This window comes from Gigantopelta aegis, chromosome 1 (genome assembly GCF_016097555.1).
Source record: "Gigantopelta aegis isolate Gae_Host chromosome 1, Gae_host_genome, whole genome shotgun sequence".
Classification (NCBI taxonomy): domain Eukaryota; kingdom Metazoa; phylum Mollusca; class Gastropoda; order Neomphalida; family Peltospiridae; genus Gigantopelta; species Gigantopelta aegis.
This window is the reverse complement of record NC_054699.1, coordinates 15,328,882-15,356,494: the sequence shown is the minus strand read 5'-3', so window position 1 is coordinate 15,356,494 and position 27,613 is coordinate 15,328,882. Positions and strand designations below refer to the sequence as shown.

The following is a 27,613-nucleotide window of genomic DNA, read 5'->3' as shown; positions in this document are numbered from 1 at the left end:
CCCCCCGATATGTCATGAATAAGATGCTTATGTGTTTAGTATTTGAACTGGTGATGCAACTTTTAATATAAAAGATTTTATTACGAGAAGTGCGCTTTCCATGTATGACCTCAATGTACGTGTCGTGTCCTGTCTGCTATAATCCTTGGGAGTTGAGGCTTGTGAGTGGGTGCTAGTGTGACTGTGAGTGAAATGGTTCATGGGATATTGACATGCATTATACTCGTCGAAATGCCGACATCAGTGTAACTAACTGTTGGCACATTTTATATTGTTTTTTTTTCGTTTTTCCTCCCCCTTAGGAGATATAGTACACTTCAATTTTCTAGTGTATAAAAATATCGCTGTTTATGGCCAAGACATATGCTGTACACACTACTTAACAAAACCAGCGTATAATAACATCTTTGTGACGTTCAAAATTTGAATGCCTTCGTTATTGTTGGTAAACTGGTTTTTTTTTTTTTGCTTTTATGAATTGGTGGAAACCAAATGGAGAAGTTTTACGAGAGAATAAAATAGTAACTGACAACTTTTAATGTGACATCTCGAATCGTAAAGCATGCATCAAACTAAGTAGAGTGGTTACTATGATAAACATTCTTCAGAAAGGTTTTTATTCAATTAAAAATCTTATCTTCCTGTAAGAATGCATTTCATCTGAAGAGTGGCAAAATCGTCAAATGTTTTAAGGTGCTCTAATGGTATCGTTAAACAAAACAGATTTAAACTTGAGCTTTTTTTGATGCATGTTTTATCGGTGGGTGTTCGTGTTGATCTTTCTTGGTTGTATAGTCGTGTGTAATTTATTGAAGGTCTTGAAAAACCACATAATGAATGCTGTAGCCATGTCAATTGCGATTGAACCATTTTAGGTTGCACTGTGATCTGTCATGTATTAAATCTGGTTCTTCATCTGTTACTCGTGCCAGACTTGTGTAAAATTTTACTATTATGTCTGTACATGTGTTAGATTAGTTTGGGTTTTTAATTATTATTATTATTTTTTTGTTTTTGTCCTTAAGATGCCGTCCTGTGATAAGAATGTTGCTGGTGTATTTGCAATTGAATCTTTGTCGGCTGGACTAGTTGCCGATTACAATTTATTCACTGCCCAATAATGCCAGTGGTGATAACGAAACACAAATAATTTTACCTCGTATCATATGAATTGCGATGTACAATATTAAATTTTCATCAGTAACTGGCGAAGTGAAATACTTAACTGGTGCACAGGGTTTTTAAATAACAGCTGTAATTTTTGTGTGTGTAAATGTTGACGAAATGTGTGCAAAGTGAGTACTTTTATATTAAAATGTATTTCAAATTTGAGAGAACTTTTAAACCCCCAAAATAGCCTCTGTGATAAATGAGCTTTCCTTAACTCGAGGCGAGTGTAATGAAATGGAAATACAAAAGAGTATTTATTTCATAAGATGAAGAGGTTGATGTAGTTGGTAGTGCAATAAAAAATATAAGAAATGTATACTGTTAAGAAAGCATCTTTCCATTCTAGACTGGTTTTAATGGTGCATTTAGAAATATAATTGCATTATAGTCATTTAAATTGGTGAGTAGGTGTGTTGCATTTAGAAATTATATTAAAAAGTCATTTAAATTGGAGGGAAGGTGTGTGTTAGAGGTTTTCTACGTATTGGAACAATAAGTAATTTTGATTTTAGCATCTAGTTTTGAAAGATGGAACCAAAAAACCCAGTGTAATGGTGATTGCAGCACCCAAATCCCATTTTCGTCTACCTCTGAATTGTAGAAAAATGTGTGCTTTGAACAGTGATCTGAGCATTTCAATATTTTGTATTTATTCTCAACTTGGTCGAGTGCTTAACTAGCAGTACCCAGTAAATATCAACTGCTGACATGCCTTTAGTTCATGCTTAGGTCAGCTTTCTGCCAGAAAAGAATTTGAGGGTATGTAATAAAAACAACAAATTTTAAGTGCCACCATCAGGTTATAGGTTTTGAATTTGGACACTGCATTTCATATACTGCTACAAATTTTAATCAGACGTCCTCTTACTGTAAAAATTAAGTAATGTCTCCATTAACTTACAAGATATTAGTGCGTATTATAATGTCCATACCCTCTGGCAGAAACCCGAGGTGAAGTGATAGAATTTTTTTTTTTTTTTTTTTTAAACCAAAGATTCTTTCGAACTAATGCAGCAGTTTCCTGGGCTTTTAAAATATCAATATATTATTGTTTTTTAATGAATAAGATCCACTGGAAATAAATGACAATCTGCCACTTTTGGCATCCGGTTTGAAGTAATGTGCATTTACTGTTTTTCGTTAGTCGTGTCACGATACATTTTGATACTCCTGCGATAATCGTTGGACAAGATTTTGTATCGTATATCTAGTCTGTAGATGAGCAGTCAAACTAAGTCTTGTTTGCCAACTGGTGCTTTCTTCGATACCAGGTAATTTGAGTATTCGGATTGGGGCATTTGCTTTTGTTTATTTTTAAAACATTTCACATATTAATATTTACATATATAACGTCTTCCGATTGTAGTAGTATTGATGTAATTTGTTTTAAATTCGAAAACCAGCTGTTCCACTTGATGAATGATGTTAAAGTGATAGTGCACAAATGAGCAACAAGATATTAGAGCTTGTAACTTGTTACGAAATGGAGATCAAGTGAAATATATTCCCATTTATTGCAGTATTAGTAAGCATAAAGAATTTTTGTTTACTGCAGTGAATAGAAATGTAAAGTTTGTTTCCATTGGCTGTGAAAAACGTAATCGTTAAATGAAATTGAACAGTTTAAATTTGTTAAAAGAAAAAGTGGAATATCCAATTGTGGGAACAATGAACCGAACATTTAAAAAAACAAAAAACTTTTATCCTTGTGGAAGTTTTTTCAGTACCTACCATTCCAAGGGTTAGACCCCATTATTAGCCCTACATGTATTCTTGGGTTTCATAGAAATCCTGTTTTATTAAGCTTGTTTTTGTAATCAACAAAATATATATGTACTGTTATTAAGTGTACACCTTTCGATTAACACATAAACACTAGCCTGAATGACAATGTTCAGGCCTCGAAGGATTTAAACTTGGTGTAAACCTTTTATGGGTTATGCAAAAACAAATTTCAGGTAACCATTTTTTTTTTATTGCGTAATCTGTCATGACCATTTAAATTATGTCCTAAATTTAGTGTGTGAACAAAAAAATAGATTGCACAAAACTAGACTTGGGCGATCGAAACTGAAGTTCTCGTAGTTTTTAAAAGTCCTTGTCTTGTCGGCGTTACACGTTAAAGCTAGATGCAGCCATGCAGTCTTAACACAGCACACATGCCTAATGATGGTATGTGTGTGTGTGTGCGCAACATTAATGTGTTAACGTCTCATTCTGATTATGGTTAGAAATTTTATTTTTTTAAAATTTAAAATGGATCACCTTTCCTCAGAATTTGAGTTCATTCAGAATAATGCACTTAATTCAGAGAAGCAAGTTGAACTTACTTTGCATATTGATTAGTTAGAATTATGTTTTTAAATGAGTTGTTTGGATATATCTACATTTGCACACATTTTATGCACTATTGCTAGTGCTGTAGGTTTGAACCCTGTGCAGCAACCATAATCGACTGTTTCTAGTTCATAAAATTTGTAACCGTGCAACAAATTTATTTTTTAACCCAGTATATTCATACAGTTCTGTGAAGCTAATCATTTCATGTATGGTATTCCTGTTCATTTGCAAGCACTGTTTTATATGTTGTTTTTTCACGCACCGTTTAGCATTGTTACATTTTCAACACAAGTTGCTCTAGTTTACAAATTTTGCATCATTTGAATGGTAGGCTTTGAACGACATAATGTAGCTGCTGTGTTTGTAGCTATTAACTAAGTGCATTACGTTGCTTACATGTACATCGCTGTTAAATACATGCATTTTAATCGGTAAGTGCGTGCATTAAGCTACAAGAATACATGTGTAACGGTGCGTGCACTTTTCACGTTCATATTTGAATGATATTTCACAGAACTGTTCACTCTGCCTTTACGATTGTCATTAAATTTCAACTTTTGTAAGGCAGTTGTAGATTGTTGTGCTTTTAGAGTGTTGCTGGGCCCATAGTTGCAGAGAAACCCCTCCCCCCAAAAAAAAAACCCCACAAATATCTTAGTGCTACATAGTGTTTGTATATTATTATATAACCACTAAGGTGTAATTCTACTTAATGTGACCACTAAGGTGCGATACATTACAAAATCTTGCCATATTAAAACATTCCATGTCACGTTGATCATCCCAAATTAAGTGTGAGGGTCTTTTTGGTGGGGTTTTCCCGTGTTTAGCCTTTCATCATTTAATAGATGATTCATTAGGTCTTGATTTTATTTTTAAGCACAAGTATTGTTGGATTAATTTGATCAACTTTTAAATAAAATTTCAAACGGGTACTAAAAGTCATATTGTTGCATTTCTGTTATATATTTTTTGTCAATAGAAATGTCAAAAAGAAAAAAAAATGTCTGGTTTAAAAAATCTCTTCTAGTGGTGGTGCTAATTATTATGGACAGCATAGAAACTTGTTTTTTTAAAGGTGCATTGTCCACTGTAAGAGGTTGGAAGACAAGTACGTATGAATGAAGCAAGAATTCTAATTACAACGGCAATTTCGTAAGGCATTTCCATTAACATTGACGACTTTGTTCTGATTGTAGCTATTTCAACTTTTGAATAAGGCTTTTTTAACAATGGCATTGTGTACTAATCATATATATATATATATATATATATATGAATAACAAAGGCGATTGCATTTTTTTTTTTAATTCTAATTATTGAATGATTGATCTGAAGAAAACCTTTTATAATTTTATAACCGTTGGCATCATAGTTCATTTACCTAGCCCACTTTATAAAAATATCAGAATGCCATACATAGTATGTAGTTCCATTGTTTTATAAAGATGGGTGCATTTTACCTTCATTATTGTATTCCCATAACCAAACAAACCTTTTTTTTTTTCATTTTATAAATGTATTGAGCTGTGATTGGAGTCCATATTTAAATGGCAGTTACAAAGTATTTATCACGTCCAGATTTGTTTTGGCCAAGCCCTGATTTAAAAAATATAATGACCAGTCTCCATTTTGCACAAATGTTAATCACAGTACCGATTTCCTTTAATTAACACTCGTTTACCCATTCCAGAACTAAGCGCAAATTTTTGCCTGCCAGATCTAAAGATTTTTATTATTATTATTTATTTATTTTTGTCAAGTTTTCTATGGGATTCTCTGCACAAACAAATGGGTTTTTTCCCCCCCCCCGACTGAAAACAGCAATACTCGGGTCTTGTACACTTTCTGCCTTTGTAGAAATGAAACTATTCCATGGTTATATTATGTCATGTAATCTGTCCGAAAGACATTGTGTGATGTCGTAATACTCAAAATTATCGTGAGGTGTTGTAAGATTCTCATCATTATTGTGATGTGTCGCAAGGCGCTCATAATTGTGATGTGTCGCAAGGCGCTCATAATTGTGATGTGTGGCAAGGCGCTCATAATTGTGATGTGTCGCAAGGCGCTCATAATTATTGTGATGTGTCGCAAGGCGCTCATAATTATTGTGATGTGTCACAAGACACTTATATTTATTGTGGCGCGTCACAAGACACTCTTAATTATTGTAATGTGTCGGAAACGCAAATAGTTGTGCGTCAGAATGGTGTTTGACATCATGCAACATGTCTTTTTAAAAGAGATTTGTTTTTATATGGGACGGCATTTGTATTTATTCATATGAAACATATTTTAGTTGTGACCTACGTCTGGCTAAAGAGAAATGCCGAGATGTAGATATGTGGTCTTTTTGTTTTTAATTCCAAATATGATGGCACTAATCACTGACCACCTGTTTTGTATTTTACTTGACGGTATGGTGACATAACGGAAGTCATTCTTGACAGGATCAAATGAACCTTTAATTTTTGTTTTTATCCAGTAAAAGCTAATCAAGGATTTTAAAAATAGCTAATATTTTTTTGGCGTTACCCAGCAGCTCTTGCAGTTGAGAAAACTGCGTTTTTAATGTTTATACTAGCAATAATGTGCCGCCTTTAAAAAAAATAAAAAGCTGACGTTGATTTGACTGAAGTTTTTTTTATTTATTGGCATTATGGAATGCAAGGGCTGCTCAGAAGAATTTTATTAAGAAAGTAATCTATATTGAGAAAGGTTTTATGTGATTTGTACACATAATTTTCTTTCAACAAACATGTAAATTTCTTGACATCAGTGCTGCTGGGTAATAGATGAACCTTTTGTTTTTGTTTATTCATTATTAAACTTTTGAAAATACTTTGTGGCACTCGTTTCATTGAAATTGCAAGTAAATTACTTTATGGCACCATACTGTAGCTGATGTTGCCATGTCAACGCGGTGTTCAGGTGAATCGATGTTGATAAATGAACGAGTTGGTGCTCGTTGTCAATCTGTTAGGTTACTGTGACATTTAGTGACTGCTGATGAATGTCGTGGTTACATCATATGACATGCTGAAAATTATGTATGTCACGATAATAATTTAATAAGTATTTTATTTGTCATATGTATTATATATATATAAAGATGGCATCTTTGTTGCCCATAGGTGCTATAGATGAATGATTAATTTTTTTCTAATAGACAATGTTTTTGTTGCTTTGTTCAAATACTGACCACGACACATAACTTACAGATTGTTTTACATTTAGACTCTTGTTAATTAAGCCTGTTTGTGAACAGAAAGTGCATGGTTGGGGTTTTCAGTGGGTTTTTTTAGTGTCTTGCAGTAAAAAAAAAAAAAAAAAATGAAGTGTCGTAAAGATGGGATAAGTAAAAGTTTTTTGGGTTTTTTGGGTTTTTTTTCTTAAAGTAAAATAATTAAGGATAATATTTCAAGTTACCCAGGAAATGGGTCAGACAAAAATGTTTTATTATTATTCAGAAATGATAGAATCATCGAAATGGATACAGTCTTCATTGGTTTATGGGGATCTGTTCCGATCATTATAAGTGTCTTTTATTGGTACATAATGATACAAATTTTATTGAAGACGACTTGGTTTTTCATCATTTGTGTCCATTTTAAAAGGTACCTGTGATCATTTCATATATAAAATCAGTCGGTCGCGACCCCTAAATTATATTTAAGTATTTTTTATCTATATATTTTTAATGTTTTTTTACACAGAATCTCATTAGATTAGTGGTGTAAGTACAGTACACAACAGTTTGAGGTGGTGAGAGGGTGCCAGTGTATAAGTGTTATACAATATTCGAAAGGGCTGAAAATGATCGAACTCGGACTGGCTATTTCATTCAGTAGAGTCTGAATTTGCATATTATAGTGAAACGAGTAAAGTCTGTGATAATGTAAGTGGTCAGTATTTTTTATTTCATTTTTTGGTCACACAAGCAGCAACATAAAAAGAGAAAAAAAGAAGTGACTAAAAATTGAAAGTTCATTTCCATCATGAAACAAATGGTAAAGAAATTGGGGGAAGAGGGTTGTGTGGAGCCAAAAGGCTTTTGTTGCTTTTTCAGTCCATACGATAATTCAGTGAGTGCAATACTAAATGTTGATATATATGGATGAAACTTAATTTAAAAAAAACATTCACCCGATTACATGTGGAAACATTTCAAAATTTTAATTTTTAATAATCACCTTTGATAATTTGTAACTTAAACACTGTTGCGTACAGTTGAAAATGGCTTCAATGTAATGAATATTTTACATTTTGCTGCAAGAATATTAATCTGATATCTAATATCAATAGACTGTTTCTGACCTATTTTTTTAACCAGATAAAGAATACATTCTGTCAGTTTAAATGTGAACATACCTTTGTTTTATTTTGGAAATGAACTCTTTAATAGGTTTCTCCTGCATCACCTTGGTGCTATGGCCTGTGCCTTTGTAAACCAAGATTTCCAATCAGCACTAAAGTCTTCATTGTTCTAGCCTGGCGCTAGGCTAACTGATTACTTGTTAGGACCAAATTAAGTGCATTCTTGGTGAACATTTGCAAGCCGTGGTCACAAAGTGACGTGAGATTGAAGTAGGTTGGTGTTAAGAGAATGCCGACTGAATTTGGACTGCAATAAGTGCATGTATCAGTTCAGGTATATTTGTTTCAAGAATAAATAGTTACAGCATAGATGTAATAATGCACCTTGGACCAAATTCACAAAACGGTTGTAAGAAATATCACATATTGCAAATCTTTTTGTATTGCGAAATCACAAACGTTCAGCAAATTTGGGCCCATGACCAGTCCTTATAAAATATTAAAGCTTAAGGCTTGGGACTTTAGCAGTCTCCAGACTTGATTTGTATGATTGAGGCTACTAGAACCTAGTCTAGATTCTAAAATTTTATAATTATGGGGCCAGGTTCATCTAGATGTTCAGAAACGGATAATACCTGTAACATGCGATGTTTCATTGAGTCTTAAACAGTCCAAACTAAATTTGTATTCTCCTTAAAGAGCTGCTGTTGAATACTTAGTAGTATTTTGATTTCTGAAGAAGAAAAACAATGGCCAAACAAGGCACTAACAAAATGTTGAAAATAATATTGGGTTCAAAATTGGGTATAAGCATGTAATTAGTCCACTGGTATAGGTATACAATGTGGAGTTGAAATTGCAAACCACACAATTAATATACCACAAGTAATTGTATTTGGATTACAGTTTGAATTTCTGCAATTTTATACTAAAGTTGAAAAATGCATTCCGGCATAGAGAGCTAATTTAATTGTGATTGCAGACGTTTATTTTTGAATTGGGCAATATCCTAAATGATCTTTCAAGTTAAAAATTCCAGATAGGATCCATTTCTTGGACAGTTTTGTTACCATGACATCTGTGGTCATTAATGTGCCATTGTTAGTGGACCAATTTCTACATCTGAGCATTGTATACATTTAGAGTTGAATGCAATAAAAAAATTTGAAAAAGATTGAAAAAAAAGTTTTATTTTCTTGATGGAGATGTTGTTTATCTCACCTTTACCAAGTAAAAAAAAAAAAAAGCATTACGTATTAATTTTCCTGTGGAAACTTTCACGTGTATGTTTTTATTTGGAAGTGGCTGGAAAAAAAGAATTGGTTTTGGAATGTAATACGGCTATATATCTATATCGAACAAACCACGCTCAAAATGGTTGCCAAAATACAAATGGCAGTATCCTCTGACAAAATGTATTGAACCTAAGAGTTGGATCCCGCCCTGGCTTTGATTGAAAGTTGGTTTGTTTTGCTTAACGCCATGACTAGAGCAATTTTATTAATTGTTAATCTTCAGCATTTGATTTACCAGTAGTGGGGAACCTAATTGTAGAGTACCCAGACCAGTCATCTCTTGCTTTTTTGCCGTAACTCTTTACACCCCCCCCCCCTTTCAAAATGATGCTCGCACATAAAAGATTGTCAAATCTTGTGGTCCTGAAAAGTTAATTTCTCCAGAAACAATTTAATATGAAATGTCGAGGTCTTTGTACATATGAACATAATTGTCGAAATGGTATCGGGATAGGATTGTCTGAATAGTGTTAAACTGAAATTAATGCTCATGGATGCCCGTGTCAAACATACCGGCATCGTGGTTAGGCCATTGGTCTACAGGCTGGTAGGTACTGGGTTCGGATCCCAGTCGAGGCATAGGATTTTTAATCCAGATACCAACTCCAAACCCTGGAGCACAATGGGTAGGTAGGTGTAAACCACTTGCACCGACCAGTGATCCATAACTGGTTCAACAAGGGCCATGGTTTGTTCTATCCTGCCTGTGGTTTGATCCAATAACCTAAGTATCGTGGGCAAAAAAAAAGAAAAATGTTTTATTTACGGTTATACGGTGTCGGACAAATGGTTGAGGACCACACACATTGAGAGGAAACCCGCTGTTGCCACTTCATGGGCTACTTTCTTTTTTTTGATTAGTAGCAAGGGATCTTTTATATGCACCATCCCACAGACAGGGTAGTACATACCACGGCTGTTGATATACCAGTCGTGGTGCACTGGCTGGAGCGAGAAATAGCACAATGGGCCCACTGACTGGGATCGATCCCAAACCAACCGCACATCAAGAGAGCGCTGTACCACTGGGCTACACCTCGCCCTATCTCTGGCAAGTACCAACAGTAACTAGATCCTGCCTTGGCAGTATACTAATAATTAAGGTAAAAATTATAAAGTTTATTTTGTTTAACGACACCATTAGAGCACAATGATTTATTAATTGGATATTTGGCAATTTTTACATGTAGTTTAAACTTTTAGTAGCAAGGGATCTTTTTATATGCATCATCCCACAGATAGGATTGCACATAACATGGCCTTCGACATACCAGTTGTGGTGCACTGGCTGGAAATAACTGTAAATTCACAAGTTCATTTAAATCTTAGTTATGTTTGTACTCTGCATTAGTAAATGTTAAAATATGGGAAGAAGAAATTGTGGGTTTGTAACAACTAAATGTATTTTACATCGGGAAATGATTTTAAAATATGGAGACATGAGATTGTAAGTTTATAGAAAATTGTAATTTGTATTTTACATTAGAAAATGATGTTACAATATGAAAAGTAGAGATTGTGACTTTATGAAAACTAGTTTTTTTGTATTTTGCATTAGTACATACTTGCCAACATTTCAGAATTGGAAAGTGGCAGGTGCACTGCGAGGGAGCTTGTGGGAGGGAGGAAGGTTTACAAGTGGTGCACTGTAGTTGACTAACATTAATATAAAAACGAGAAACGAGAGCATAAAATAGACGAGAATAAAAATAATTTATTAGATACGTTTGTCCGTGTTGGACCAGTCTAGACATGTATGATGTAGGATCACAGTTTTGAATACAATGTCACGTTCACATAATGTTTATATACAAGTGCTTGCTGGAGGTATTGTCGAGTAGGAGAAAATGTTAGCGGTCCAGTATCTTGAAGAAATATTCCACCTGTAAAAGAAAAATGAAGACTGGTATTAGGTAAAAGGCAGGGGTGGATGCAGGATTTTCCCGGGGGGGGGGGGGGGGTACAACATTTAAAAAGGGCACCTACCGTACAATATTCCAAAGTACACTAGCATATATATGCATTATAAATAAGAATTGTTTTTTGTGAACTAATAAAAATAATGTTTTGTTTAAAGACACCACTAGAGCACATTTATCAATTAATCATCGGCTATTGGATGTCAAATATTTGGTCATTCTGACTTGTAGTCATCAGAGGAAACCCTCTTACATTTTTTTTAATGCAGCAAGGGATCTTTTATATGCACTTTCCCACAGACAGGAAAGCACATACCATGGCCTTTGTCCAGTTGTGGTGCACTGGTTGAAATAAGAAAAAACCCATCAGCTGAATGGATCCACTGAGGTGGTTCGATCCTACGACGCAATCACCTCAAGCGAGCACTCAACCAACTGAGCTAAATCCTGCCCCCTTTTTTTTGTTGTGAGCTTGTCGATGTACAACGGTCACAAATTGTATAAAATCATGTCACTACGCTAAGCGATTTTATACTAAATATGTGACTGCTATTTATCAATAAATTCGACAGACAATTTTTTAAATTACAAACACAACTTGTTTAGTTAAAAATACCTATAAATCAGTTTTTAATGTTTTGTCCCATAACATGTTTTACGTAATGACGTCCCATTTAACGTAGTGACATTTTTTTAGGTTTATCAAAAGAATACTTTAGTTTTTTTTAGAGATGTCATCCAATCAGAATAGAATAAATCTGATATTGGTGGGAAGTGTGTAATTATATAGCAATACTCCCCTCACAAAACACCAAGCTGCTGAAGGTATGTCCCCCAATAAACACAAATAAATTAATTACATTTATTTGCTACATGCTCGGTTTTGCCCAGCACTTCTAAATTTATAACTTATTTTCGTGCTTATATCCAATTAAGGTTCAACCAAAGTGGTTAGTGAGAGAGAAGAGAATGTACTGGTTCTACCCATTGAGTCATTAAAACTTGCTCTGGGTGGGAACCGGTTCCCGGGCTGCGAACCCTATACCTACCAGCCTTATGTCCGATGGTTTAACCACGACACCACCAAGGCCGGTCGACAGGTGTACTCACACACTCATGGACGCACGCACGCACGTACGCACGTACGTACACACATCAAGATATGTTACTAAATATTAGAGGAAGGAGTGGTCTTTTCATTAGTGGTAGGGGGTATAAAAAAAAAATCTAAATTTTTCCGTATGTAAATCTTACTTTGACTGCTGCCTACAGAACTTTTAACGGTTCCACTCGTCAGTAGGTATGTTTGATATTAAAGAGACGGACCCTACTTTTTAAGCACTATGGCATGTTTTTCACAATTTGGGCCGTTTTTGATCACTGAAATCAAACATTACTTATATTTTATTGTTTTAGATTATCCATTTCCATACAACCGCAGTGTGTTTGGTCATCCTGGTGTTTGTAATACCACAAAATGCATTTTTCATATTTTTAAAAATGCATACATGTGTGTCTGAGAAACAACAATTATGGAGTCGAGTTTTAGTCTATTTTTAACTATATTTCACAGTTTCAACGTCACAGACTCTGGTTTCACTCTCTTGTAATGTTATACAAATATGTTACAGGTTTGTAACTTAACCGAACTTAGTGTCCATTTTTAGAGGTTGAAACTAGGAATGGTCTGCACATTTAACAAATGTTTTAAATATCTAATAACATTTAAATTTTTAGTCAAACATGACACATACAAAATAGAGGTAATGAATTATGAATTATGGAATCAGCTTTTTGACTTATTTATAAATAAAACAGACATTTGTCGAATTCAACCTCACTATAATTTAGTGAACAATGGTTGACTGATAAAACGTGATATGTAAGAGGTATCAATATATATTATTGTGAAAGATGTTAACTTTAGTGTCCATGATACAAAGTTTTGTTTAATGACACCACTTGAGCACATTGATAATTTAGATGTCAAGCATTTGGTAATTGTTGACACTTAGTCTTACAGAGAAAACCCACTACATTTTTCCATTAGTAGCAAAAGATCTTTTATATGCACCATCCTACAAACAGGATATCACCTACCACGATCTTTGATATATCAGTCGTTGTGTTTCTGCTGTATACATACCTTTTTTGTTTCGCATAAAATTAATTTTGACAAACAAACAGCAGGATTATGAAAGAAATGTTGAATTTACCAAAATTGATAATTTAAGCAAAAAGTTGTAAAAAAATATGTTTTCCAAGTTAATAATACAACAAGGAGTAACGTACCAGTTGAAAATATTTTGCACTGCCTAAGATTAGTGGATTTAAAAAACAGGGCCAAATTATCAGTCATTTTAGCACTATGAAATCGTAAAAAAAAAAACACTGTAGGTTGTGACTTCACTACAGCACACATCATAGCTTACAATGGTTTTACTATTTTTCGTAGGCCAAGACTGCTTTGAAAATATGGGCCCTAGAATAAAATGGACTGGTTGTCACCCACCTCTAGTAGTCCGTCTTCTGGGAGGTCAGTGCAGTGGATGGCATTTTTAATCTTGTCGACTCCAAACGTTGCGCGTAGAGTCCTTGGTCGTAAATGTCGGGCTATCTCCTGTGGAAATAATCAAAGCAGTTATCTTACTGGGCACCAGTAGAGTGGCCCAATAATTTTGAATTCAAAAATATTACTGGTGGTAAATCTTAAGTCCGAGATGAATTTTACTTGCAGAATGCAGAAAATTGCAAAATGTTATGGGGGGAACATACCCACGAACCCCCTAGTAACTTAGCTTTGTGCCCTCGATCTCAGTCAGCCCCCCCCCCCCCCCCCCTCCCCATTATCTACTTGCTTCCGCCGTACCTGGGTACGTATGTGTGGGAGAGGGCATGGTAAAGAGATGTCAAGAGAATTTGCATATATCGCCCTATATGAAAGAAAGAAATGTTTTATTTAACGATGCACTCGACACATTTTATTTACGGTTATATGGCATTAGACATGTGGTTAAGGACCACACAGATTTTGAGAGGAAACCCGCTGTCGCCACTTCATGGGCTACTCTTTCCGATTAGCAGCAAGGGATCTTTTTTTTGCGCTTCCAACAGGCAGGATAGCACAAACCATGGCCTTTGTTGAACCAGTTATGGATCACTGGTCGCTGCAAGTGGTTTACACCTACCCATTGAGCCTTGCGGAGCACTCACTCTGGGTTTGGAGTCCGTATCTGGATTAAAAATCCCGTGCCTCGACTGGGATCCAAACCCAGTACCTACCAGCCTGTTGACCGATGGCCTAACCACGACACCGGTCCTACATGAAGGAGAGTGAATAGTACACATATGTGACTACATTACTCTATTTGGATACTGCTTTATGAAAGAATATCAATATCACTAGAGCACACTGATTTACTGATCATTGGCATATAGTCTTCGAGCGGAACAGCTATCTTTTTTTCCATTAGTAGCAAGGTATCTTTTATATGCACCATCCCACAAACAGGATAACACATACCATGGCATTCGATATATCAGTCGTGGAACAAGAAATTGTCCAATGGCGGTGGGGGTGGGGGACAGGGCAGCTGGCAAGCACAATTGTTTAGGTTTATATATAAAGGTGACCCCTCCCCCATTCCCACAGACCACTACCAGGGCTCGAAATATTGCTATCCAGACTTTTTGCCAGTCGGACCAGCAGTTATTTCACATTTATATTCACACATTAGCTTGAGTCAGTCATGTTTGGTCCGGTGGGCTTTGATTTCGGGCCTGCAGAATTTATAGCTTGCTGGACCGATTATCCAGCAGGAATTGCAGCCAGTTTTAACACGACAAAGCTAACAACAGGCACATGTATGTCATGTGTATGTGCGTCTGTGTGTGTGTGTGTGGGTGGGTGGTAGTGTTGGAAAGCACTTTTTGTGTGTGTGTGTGTAGGGGTTTATATATAGTAGAACCCTCCCACCAAAAAACCCAAGGTAAATATTGCAGGGCTGGCTTTTAAAAAACCTAGCAACATGAGCTGACTAGTGTACTAGTGTACTCACTGGGTCGGCCGGTCCCACCATCTCCCTGAAGGCGGTGACCGCGTTCTGTGCGCGAATCTCGAGCGCGATGCAGGGGCCGGACGTGAGTTCGACCACCATCCCGTTGTACTCGGCCACCACTCCCTTGTAGACCTCGTAGAACTCCTCCGCATTCACCTTGTCCATGTGGAACATCTGGATCGCAGTCACCTCAAAGTTGGCTTCCGTGATCGCCATTATGATCTTACCAGCAAGTCCTAGTGTAGACATAAAAAATAAACGTGCCATTATGATCTTACCAGCAAGTCCTAGTGTAGACATAAAAAATAAACTTGCCATTATGATCTTACCAGCAAGTCCTAGTGTAGACATAAAAAATAAACATGCCATTATGATCTTACCAGCAAGTCCTAGTGTAGACATAAAAAATAAACATCCCATTATGATCTTACCAGCAAGTCCTAGTGTAGACATAAAAAATAAACATGCAATTATGATCTTACCAGCAAGTCCTATTATTGATTAAAAAAAATAAACATGCAATTATGATCTTACCAGCAAGTCCTAGTGTAGACATGAAAAATAAACATGCCATTATGATCTTACCAGCAAGTTTTATTATAGATTAAAAAAAAAAAAAAGTACCATTATGATCTTACCAGCAAGTCCAATTATAGATTTAAAAAAATAAACATACCATTGTGATCTTACCAGCAAGTCCTATTATAGATAAAAAATAAAAGTTTATTTTGTTTAACGACACCACTAGAGCACAATGATTAATTAATCATCGGCTATTGGATGTCAAACATTTGGTAATTTTTACTTCTAGTCTTAGACTTGAAACCCGCTACCTTTTTAGCAGCAAGGGACCTTTTATATGTACCATCCCACAGACAGGATAGCACATGCCACAGCTTTTGATATAACAGTCGCGCTGCACTGGCTTGAATGACAAATAGCCCAATGGGCTCACCTAAGGGGATCGATCCCAAAGCAACCACGCATGAAGCGAGCACCTTACCACTGGGCTACGTCAAACCCATAAATAAAAAATAAGTTTACCATTACAATCTTACCAGCAAGTCCTATTATAGACACAAAAAAAATAACTGCCCATTAAAAGCTCTTAAAAATAAAAATAATTTATTATAATCCAACTGGCAACTCCTACCTACAGACAAGATCAAACTAATCATTAAAATCTTACCGGTTAGTTCTATAGTTCTAAACAAACTGTATAAATAAGATGTCCATTAGTACAAACATTAAAACAAAAAATATAATGTATGGAACACTAAACTGAAACGAACTGTCATTCTGTTCATGTCACTTCATGGTTACTCAATGGGTAGGCGTAAGGCCACTACACTGACCCTCCCCCCCCCCCCCCCCCCCTCCCCCTCTCCCTCTCTCTCCCCCCCCCCTCTCTCTCTCTCTCTCTGTGTGTGTGTATCACTGTGTATGTGTGTGAGTGCCTGTGTGTGTGTCTCTCTCTCTCTCTCTGTGTGTGTATCACTGTATGTGTGTGAGTGCCTGTGTGTGTGTGTGTGTGTCTCTCTCTCTCTCTCTCTCTCTCTCTCTCTCTCTCTCTCTCTCTCTCTCTCTCTCTCTCTCTCTCTCTCTCTCTCTCTCTCTCTCTCTCTCTCTCTCTCTCTCTCTCTCTCTCTCTCTCTCTCTCTCTCTCTCTCTCTCCAGATAGCTGAGGTGTGTGCCCAGGACAGCATACTTTGAAGCTTGGATAAAAGCACGAAAATAAGCATTATAAATTAAAATTATATTGTTCAGTCATTTAAAAAAAAAAAAAAGTAGATCTTTTGAAGGTTTGAAGTTGTACCTGCTTTAACTGCGTGTGGTTTGATGACGGCACAGGTGCACTGGTCGAAGCTGGCTGAGTTACGACGAGGAACTCCGACAGTCGGGAAGAAGAACTCCAGTTCCCGAGACGCGATCTCGCTACTGGCCGCACTGTGCAGTGCATTCTTTGACTTGTCTTGAGAGGACAAAAACAAGAAAAATAAATACAAATATTAAGTGTCATGGACTGCAAATGAGGCACAAGTACATAAATCTTTATTTTAATGCAAAACATAAGATGAAAATCGAAAAATAATTGATTTCTTCAACACCACCACCAGTGCACATTGATTTATTAATCATCGGCTATTGGATGTCAAGCATTTGGTCATTTTGACATCTAGTCATCAGAGGAAACCTGCTACATTTTTTCTATTGCAGCAAAGGATCTTTTATATACACTTCCCACAGACAGAAGAGCACATAAATCATCCGCGCATCAAGCAAGCACTTTACCCCAAGATGGAAATCAAATGCAGCTTGTGAAACTTTTTATCAAAAAAGCACATTGTACATTTGAAGCTTCATTGGCTGACTGCTCCCTGTCAATTTCGAGGCATGATTTCATTCTAACACGTCTGCTATTTCTATTCTAAACTGCTAAAGCAATAAATGTTCCCTATCGGGCCCAATTTTTCTTTGTGTCTCCTAAATTCAAGGATCATACCTCTGTGATAATTGGGTAAATTATCATGAAAGTTAAACTCGATCAGTAACCTGAATATTGCAAGGCCTTCTGAAAACAAAGAGTGTAGACTTTGACTTTTTGAGTATTTTAACATGCCCCTATACCACTAAGGTTTCAGGCATGTCCATCCTGGATCCGATCTCTGGATAGCCAGTGGTCTGACCTGGGACAGAATCCTATGGGACAATTTTGAAATTATTCTAATAAGGGGATGGGACGTTATGAAAAATTCATAAATATAATTCAGAAGGCCAAATATAGAGTGTGGAAAACAAATGTTCACATCTCCTAGTTCATGGGCCATAATGTATTTAATGTGTAATCTTAGTCACTAAACAGGCTCTGTTAGTCCGAAACATCTTATTTATGTGGCCGAGTGCATAAAGCACCCTCACACAAAAACTACACAAGTTTGATCTCGATTATATTCTTTGATCCATGATGATAACATATAGACAATGTATATGAAAAGGAGAGTTAAACTGGCCCCAAACGTCTTTCTCTCTTGCCAGATATTCTCTCTGTGTGTGTGAACAATCTTTCACCCCAGTCACACTGATAACATCACACACACCTGACCAATACTGGCAGACGATTACTGTCCTGGGTTCCTTAAGATAACCCCAGTGACAGTGTTTACAAAATAATATTGTCTCAAGTGTCTTGGAGGAATTTCCCAAGTACCGTAAGTCTAAAGTTTAAGTCTAAATAAGGAGAAATAAACCTTAGTGGTGTTTATGCATGTTTAGTATAATAACACATTATGCTGGGTGCTTTAGCTGAATCCCTCACATTTATAACCGTGGTAAATAACCTCGGACGTCTCTTCAACAAGTTTTGTAAAAACTCTTCATCGGTCGTACCTGTTCCAAACTGCGCCCTGAGTGACCTTGCTGCACATTTTCTGGCCTCTGCCGGGTCGCACGGCCCCACCATCTCCCGCCATTTTCCCACCGCGTTTTCACCCACAATCTCAAAGGCAAGCACAGGGCCACTGACTATATCCGCCACCAGCGTCCTGAAATAAACAGCAAATATCAATCATACTTTTGCAATGGTGTATTATATTCATCTTTGTTGTTGTTGTTGTTGTATATTATAATGTATTTAATTAGTACATTTTACAAGAAAACAGTATCTTAAAAACTGACTTCTTTTTTTTGTGTTACTATTATTTTTTGTTTGTATGGCTCTTATTTTTAAAATCGAATTAGATGTAAATTACTTTATAAATGAAAAAAAAAGAAGCAAAAGAAAAGAAAAACAAAAACAAAACAACATAAATAAATAAAAAACAAGCCATTACTAAAATTAAACATGTCCAAAGGAACCAGGGGGGAATAAATACAGATAAAAATCTGACTTATCCCCCCCCCCTCCCCCAACTGACTAGAGATTGGACCACCCCACCCTCTTCAGATATAGTCCGATTAAAATGGTGAGATCTGTTATAGATAACATTTGTTTTACAGCAGACGAGTTTAGAGTTTTATCTTTGAAGAACTGCAGCTGATTAATATATAAGCTTACTTCATGTAAAATTCATCCTTGTGGTCCTGGTAGAAATCACTTCCTTCTTGGCGGTCGAGTACACACGATTTGAGCTGTGCAATCATGAATCCTTTCTGGTAGATCTGATCCAGAATAGTCCCTGCCTTGTTCACCGCATCAGGCTTCACCAACCCAAATGTCCTGTCAATCAAATACAGAACACATACATTAACAAAGTATCAAATGTTCTGTCAATCAAATGTAGGACACACCAACATTAACTATGTAATGAAATGTTTTGTTAATCAAATACTGGACACACCAACAAATATTTTGTCAATCAAATATAGGACACACCTATATTACCATGGCTTCTAGATTATGGTAGCCCCACTCCCATGGCTAGTCAATTTCAGTGTTGGGCTAGTAAATAACTATTATTGCCATGCCCGACGGCTAGTGAAAAGAAATTTGTCAAATGCTGCTGTTAAGTCTATTTTGTAAATATGAATATCCTTCCCCCACCACCACCCAATGTTAGTGTTTTTAAGCTCTATCTCCCTCTTTAGGTGACATATCAGATTATTAATATTAATTATTAAAATTGTTTTAACTTAAGTACAGTAGGGCTAGCGAATTTTTAATCGTGGCTAGTCAATTTTTAAAATCACTGATCCCATGGCTAGTGGATTTTATAAAAATTCTAGAAGCCCTGGTTACAATGTATCTAATATTCCGTCAATCAAATATAGGACACACCTATGTTACAATGTATCTAATGTTCCGTCAATCAAATATAGGACACACCTATGTTACAATGTATCTAATGTTCCGTCAATCAAATATAGGACACACCTATGTTACAATGTATCTAATGTTCCGTCAATCAAATATAGGACACACCTATGTTACAATGTATCTAATGTTCCGTCAATCAAATATAGGACACACCTATGTTACAATGTATCTAATGTTCCGTCAATCAAATATAGGACACACCTATGTTACAATGTATCTAATGTTCCGTCAATCAAATATAGGACACACCTACATTATCAATGTATCATATGTTGTCCAAATATAGGACACACCAACATTAACTATGTAATGAAATGTTCTGTCAATCAAATATAGAACACACCACATTAACTATGTAATGAAATGTTCTGTCAATCAAATATAGAACACACCACATTAACTATGTAATGAAATGTTCTGTCAATCAAATATAGAACACACCACATTAACTATGTAATGAAATGTTCTGTCAATCAAATATAGGACACACCACATTAACTATGTAATGAAATGTTCTGTCAATAAAATACAGCACACCTACATTACAAATATCAAATGTCCGACGGCAATACTCTCTAGTGGTGTCATTAGACAAAACACACTTCTTTTCTTTTCTTTTTTTTTAAAAGTTTTACAAACAACTATTATGCTTAAATCTTGAGCTACTGATTTACCTCAAGCAATCTGTTTCGGTCCCTTTAACATTGAAATATAATAAAGACATTAATTAAATTTTGACTGCCGTATTTTCTTACTTCTCTTTCTTCCCTGACAGATGGTTCCTAGTGTACTCGTCACCATAATCTTTGATGGTGATTTGTCGACCGAGGATGTTGTGTGTGCTTCCAATGAACAGATCGGACAGCTCGATGGCATTCGGCGTCCCTTTCAAACATGTCTTTAAGAACGTCTTCCTCGTCTTTAGACAGTACTACAATAACAAAGAAAAAGAAAAAATTTTAATTAACAAGTTTTGTAACAAACATCTTTTATTTGTTAATGTAACTCAAAAGTGGGGCTCACTCAGTCTGCTGTACAAAAAAATTATCAAATGGCTTATTTTTATACAAAGTGCCTACAACAGTTAGTATTTGGCTCTCAAAATGCCTTTCAAATTAGCCACTTTTGATCAATTTTCTAGGAAATATTCTAAGTATGTGAAAATTTACTTTAAAAAAAATAAAATCAAAATTCTAGAGTGACCACTGAAAAGTTTCACTGCTATTTTTTAATGCCAAGCAACCTAATTAAAAGACTTTATTTATAACTGTATAATATATTTATAAGTATTATAAGTATTCTCCCATCAGTTTGGCAATATTATATGATATAAGTTTTCGACTTATATATATCATTTGCAATCTGAATGTTGTGTCACACTCTCACGCCGGTACATAATTTTCTCATGCATTTTAAACATAGCAAAAAAAATTATTATGATATATATTTTTTGTTGTTCATTCTATCTTGACGACCGACAAACAAGCCTGTGACTGCCGGTCGACCCGGTTAAAATCATGTAATAGGTGACCACATTGTTTATTGATCAGAATCTCGAACCTTTACCAACGGTCAGTGTGCTTATTTCCTGCGCCGTTTTATTCGGATTCACGATGTCGGACAAAATCTTGCCAAAGTTCCAACTTGAGAGCTCTGTGTAGTCCGTCCCACAGGGAACACCTTTTTTTTCATACTAAGAAATTTACTATAAGTTATTTATTTATGAGCCGATTGCTTTCTAAATTAAACGCAAAAATAGGTTGTTCTGGGGTTTTGGTGGGGGTTTTTAAAAACATGTTTACTTTTCTTCTCATGTCAAACCAAACTGAAATTATTTACAAACAACACTTTTGTAGGTGGATGGGATGAACAATAGATTGTAACTCATAATGACATGCAAATCATGTCCTAAATTAGTTGGGTGTTTTTTTTTTTTGTTTTTTTTTATTAATCCCACTGCCCCCTTTCCTTTCTCTCCTTTGAATCCTATCTCATTTCTTCTCGATATGGCAACTCCTCCTATCTTTCAACTTCTTTTGCTGTCCACCTTCACATCCCAGTCCTTGGCTTTGAGTGAAATATAGTTCTGTTCTGTTTTGACTCTCCAACCACAAGCAGGTGCTTATCTCTTGTGGCTATCTGTGCCACACACCTGTCATTTCCCATCAGCTTTTAGCTGTGGACTTAGTCCTACCACTTCGGAGAGTGTTCAGTAGTTACTTCTGGAATTGTAACCATCTACCATACTCCCCTGGCGGCCAGGATGCCAGGTGGGTACAGGGAAGTATGGAGAGACATACACCCATGGATGAAGTTGAGACAGGTAGGTGATAGTTCGGACAGCTCAGAAGACAAGTGTTGGACAAAACCAACAGACAGGGTTAAAACAGATTGAAATCTTGGGAGAACTTGTAAAGTTTTTTTGCATTAGCCTTCTGGATACTGCAGGCGAGATATTTCGCCCGATGTCACACAAGTCGACATACAGTTCATTCTCCAATTCATATTTCCCACCATTTTGCACATGGCACTCACCGGAAATAATACTAAATTTTTAGTTGAAAAAGTGGTTTTTGGTAAGTATTTTCACTAGACGGCTAATTTGATAATAAATTTTATCATTTTATCAAGATCGAAAGTCATGAAATATTCAGGAAAACAGTGATTGGGAATATTAATAATGGCTGTAAATACCAGACAGTTAATCCCAATTGCGCATAAGTAAGTGCAACTTTATCAATTGTTTGCATCTTTTTTACCTGACCTAAAACCCCACAAAAATACACATGTAGCACTTACCTTTTCACATATGAACATTATTTTATGTATTTATAAAATATTTAAGCGAAAATGTATGAATAAGTTATAAACTTGTACCCACTTAGCATGGTTTTTGTCAAAAATTAATCCATTAGTCATTAGTCTTAAGATAATGAGAATGATAGGCAGAGGGTGACAGATGAGAAAGATGAATGAAAGTGTGAACCAGCTTTGACAGCAAATCTTGTCCTAAATTTAAAGTGCCAATAAACAAAAAAGGGTTACAAAAAAGTACATTTACACAAATATGGATGAACGAAAGAACCATTCTCACAACTTTCAAGAGGCCTAAAAGGTTCAATATCAGTGAAAACAATATATAACGTCTTACCATTTCAACACCCTGAGTTTTCACATGGTAGCTAAGCAGAAACTGACGAATTCTGGCAGCTTGTTCTTCATACCACTCCACCAGGAAAGAGTAACTACCATTATCATCAGCCTTCGAAAAAAAGAAGTAGAAACAAAAAAACAGAGAGTTTAAACTGGCCTAAATATTTTCTGAGAAAATGTGGTGTCACACACAGATACATACACACAAACACAGACATAAAAGCTGATACAATTAAACTGAATTTATACTTCACTGCGGACTCTTGCCAGCGAGTTCTCGACTCGCCCAGTCATGCTTCTGTTCAAACCTAATCGTCATTTTTTCAGTCAATTCTGTACAATATTAACACACTTCATATTAAATTTGAGTGCGCATTCGTTCAAATTTCAGTTGTATATGAGGTCAGCAATCAAAGTATGAATTGACCTTTAGACCTTGAACATTTGATCTTTAGACCTCGAAAATTTTGACTGTGGTAGTTCGGAAACCCTGTTTTATGGACAGCCAAAATACAAAACTGTACACTGTAAATGTGCTCATTAATGTGGCTTGAAGAGAACTTGGATTGTTTTGTCTTTTCATGAATACTTAACCTAACTTTTACAGTGTTCTGAAAAACAGAAGAATCGTGTACCCAGTTTAATGTTATTGAGGGAAGATTGAAAGCAACATTATTTGTGTACTGATGTCATTCAAATTTAAGAACAACTATATTTTTAATATGCTTTGCCACATTAGTTTGTTGTATGGTTTATAATTGTACACAAAACATTAATTTTAAGTTTAAAAGATGACAAAAGAAAAAGAAAGAGAAAAAAGTAAATGTAATAAATACAGCCCTCGAAATAAGCTGTAGTCAGCATAATCAATTTTTAGGTTGAGTGGTATTTCTCAGTCATAACCGATTCGGTTACTATTCAACTTTGGAAATTTCATCTAGAAAATAAAAAATTTCGGTCAGTATATTTCAGAGCATTTAAATGTTTATTAGGACACATCTCATTCCGATGAGATGTTATTTCATTTGTGTATTATTTGTTACAGCAAGCTCTGTTGCCTAAGAATTTCATAAACAATCATGTATTGCGAACAAATGTTTTACTGCATACATAGTATAGTTACATCCAGGAAAACACCAAGATGTAACCGATACGAGACGTGACATATCATTTATTACTTATTTTGAGGGCTAATAATACATAAACAATTTCCATAGAATAGGTTATATTCAATGTGTACGAAACCAAATACACGGGACACATTAAGGCAATACTTTTCTCAACATGCACAGCAATACTTTTCTCAACATGCACGGCAAGGTGCTTCCCTCTATTTAGCAAATTTAAAATGGTGCAGACATGTTTTATGTTGTTGTTGGAAGATTTATTTTGTTAATAATGATGCAAGTACTTCCATAGGGATTTAGCGAGTACGGTAGGTTATACATTTTTGGTTTGTGTGTCCATTTGTTGCACTATTTCGGTTGAGAAATGGTTGAAACATGGTGCCACAAGTTTTGAATACCAGCTATATATAGGGTATGTAATGAGATCCGGATGTAGGAAGAACCACACTTTCTACATCCCTCCGGACTATACAAAACTAAAACTGCTTATGTCCTTGATATTAGTCATCTTTAACCAGGGCTTCTAGATTATGGTTGCCCCACTCCCATGGCTAGTGATATTCAATGTTGGGCTAGTAAATAACTGTTATTGCCATGCCTGACGGCTAGTGAAAACAAAATTGTCAAATGTTGCAGTTAAGTCTATTTTGTAAATATGAATATCCTTCCCCAACCCCAACCCACCAATGTTAGTGTTTTTAAGCTCTATCTCCCTCTTCAGGTGACATTTGTGATTATTACTGTTATTTAGTAAAATTGTATTTAACTTAAAGTAAAGTAGGGCTAGTTAATTTTTAATAGTGGCTAGTAAATTCTTTTAATCACTGATCCCATGGCTAGTGGATTTTATAAAAATTCTAGAAGCCCTGCTTTTACTTTAAAACTTATTTAGAACAACAGAAAAAGTATTGGTGGGAGAAGACACGCCTAATATATATATATTATGTAAAGCTATTTTTGTCCAAATTAAACACCTACCTACCCCTTATAACGCTAGACCATACACCCTCCAAAATATTATGTAATGCTCAGATACCCCCCCCCCCCCCCAACACACAGATAAAGCAACGTGACAATGTTTATTTATACCCATGTGTACTATGATGATATCATTAAAGTGACCTACTGCTGTACGATGGAAAAAAAACCCTGCGGGTTTTCACTTGCACTATTTTAATTGATCACCATCATAGTTTTACATTTACCTCTAAAAACCTCCATTATATATTGTTGTCATGGCATGGCACATTTAAGAGAAAACAAAATTGTTAGGTAACGCTGTTCAATACCCCCCCCCCCCCCCCCCCCTTGTAACGCCACATAACGCTTGGACTTACACCCCCACCCCCTGAAAGACTTCCAAACGTTCCAGCATGCATGCTAATACTATCACTAACCTTAACACCAAACCTAAGCCTAAATGAACTAAATGCTGGAACTTTCGGAGGTCTAGACAATTTGATAATTGGTTATCACGATAATATATAATTACGACCTAAACATTTGCCTATATCAAGGTGAAACATAAATTTCCTATGATTTTATACAGTAATTGAGCATGTACGGTTCTTTACTAAATAATAAGAATGTAAAATATTCTTGATTGTTACCATTCTTGAATTTAGTTCTTGTAACAAAAACAATATTATAAGTGATCAAACTGAAAAAAGGCAACTGTTGTAGCAACAACGCCTGCCTACTACATTTAAAAGCCACAATGTGATTGGTCAACGCCAACAAAGGAAGTAGAGAAGTGAACTCGAACGTTCCTCGCTACCTAACGCTAGGGTTATGACAGTTCGCGAACGTCACCAGTGATTTTCTTTTAAGGTGTTCGTTTTAATAAATTAAAATAAAAGTTTTTTTTTTTTTTTTTTTTAACGATACACTAGAGCACATTGATTTATTAATCGTCGGCTATTGGTCATTTTTAACATATAGTCTTACAGAGGAAACCCGCTACATTTTCCAAGGCGGACTTAAGAAATTTGCTACATTTTTCCCATTAGTAGTGCTCAGGGACTATTTTATACCGACCATCCCGCAAACAAGATCGTTTTAATGATGGCTAATGGAAAAGAAAGGAAGAGAAAAAAAAACAGAAGAAGAAAAAGAAAGGCAATTTTCCATAGTAAATGTTCACTTTATGTTGAGCAATAGCCTATAGATAGGCCTACCTTCGGCTCCATAATTTTATCGCAACTTCTAAGATACTCATTGTAGGACCTATGCAGAGTTCATACAACACCATATATCATTCTCAATTCTGGCACAGAAGTTGTTCCATCAAGGTTATAATGTCCAGGGACTCTTGAGTGCATTAAAATTTTGTTTTTATGATAGACATTTGGAAGCTATATCAACTAAAGAAATGATGGCTCATACCAGTAGGCCATACTATTCCATATTTTGAACTTGTGCATATATATATGTAGGCCTATCTCTGGTGAAACTCTTGCACGTCCCCCCCCCCCCCCCCCCCCCCCTCCAATTGTTTTACATGAAGTGACATGTGGCAGCTGTGGTGGCAGTATGGATGACGGGTGCCACCGGTGGTTCAGGATATGCTCACCTTTTGCGAACTCCCTATATCATCACTGTTTTGACAGTGATACATGAGAGCATGTTATCACAGTTGTACTTAATCTTTCATTTCATTTCAACTTATGTTCGTGCTTATGCCCAATTAAGGTTCAAACACGCTGTTCTGGGTACACAATTCAGATATCTGTACTGGCTGTCCAGGACAGTGGGTTAGTTGTTAGTGAGATTCTCGGAACCGAACATACGGGTACTTCGACCCCTGGCCGCCATTGTTTATCACGTGACGCGGTGAAGCTTCTCCTTAGTTACGTATGGTTTGATAGTGAAATGAGGCAACTTTGGTCGATCATTTACAACAGTTAACGGTCACGATGCCTAACACATGCTGTGCAGTTGGCTGCATAAACCATAACATGATGTTAAAAAAAATATCGTTTGACAAATTTCCAAAAGAAGAGACTAGGCGCCGCTTGTGGGTAGGGTCATTAAAACGACAAACCTGATGAGTGATGGAATTCCATGGCTTCCCTCACAGAATGTGACTACGTTGACTTTAATGTTGTTGCTTGTTGACACCAACAGAGATTAATTTAGCAAACAAAATGGTTAAAGCATGTGCAGTGATAAAAATCCCACATTATACTGTAAATAAAATACACAATTCCATCGTCTTCCATGACCCCCCCCCCCCCCCCCCCCAACAAAACGATGCATCCAGTTCTTGAATAAAGAGTATATTCCTTTATCATTACATTTGTGTGGTCTTTATTTTTCATTTAATCTTACTTGCTTGGATATTATCTATACTTGTATGTATTGTGCCATACCACAGCTAGGCCTACTACATCTTATTTATTTATTTTTAAATTTTAAA

General features: G+C 35.9%; 1 protein-coding gene across 2 annotated transcripts; it reads right to left on the bottom strand.

Annotated features, from left to right (window-relative positions):
* Positions 1–10,821: 10,821 nt before the first annotated feature.
* On the bottom strand, positions 10,822–26,827 carry LOC121371060 (nucleoside diphosphate kinase 7-like). 2 transcript variants are annotated; one of them, XM_041496686.1, is made up of 9 exons: positions 26,768–26,827; positions 23,067–23,177; positions 20,671–20,846; positions 19,157–19,318; positions 18,490–18,644; positions 16,919–17,074; positions 15,103–15,338; positions 13,557–13,664; positions 10,822–11,008 (listed from the first exon to the last, which is right to left on the bottom strand). In XM_041496686.1, the coding sequence occupies exons 1-9, from the start codon at positions 26,810–26,812 to the stop codon at positions 10,976–10,978; spliced, it is 1,182 nt and encodes a 393-aa protein (XP_041352620.1). In that variant the 5' UTR covers positions 26,813–26,827; the 3' UTR covers positions 10,822–10,975. The 2 variants fall into 2 exon arrangements, with proteins under 2 accessions (XP_041352620.1, XP_041352629.1); XM_041496695.1 differs by lacking the exon at positions 26,768–26,827 and adding an exon at positions 25,806–25,917.
* Positions 26,828–27,613: the final 786 nt, after the last annotated feature.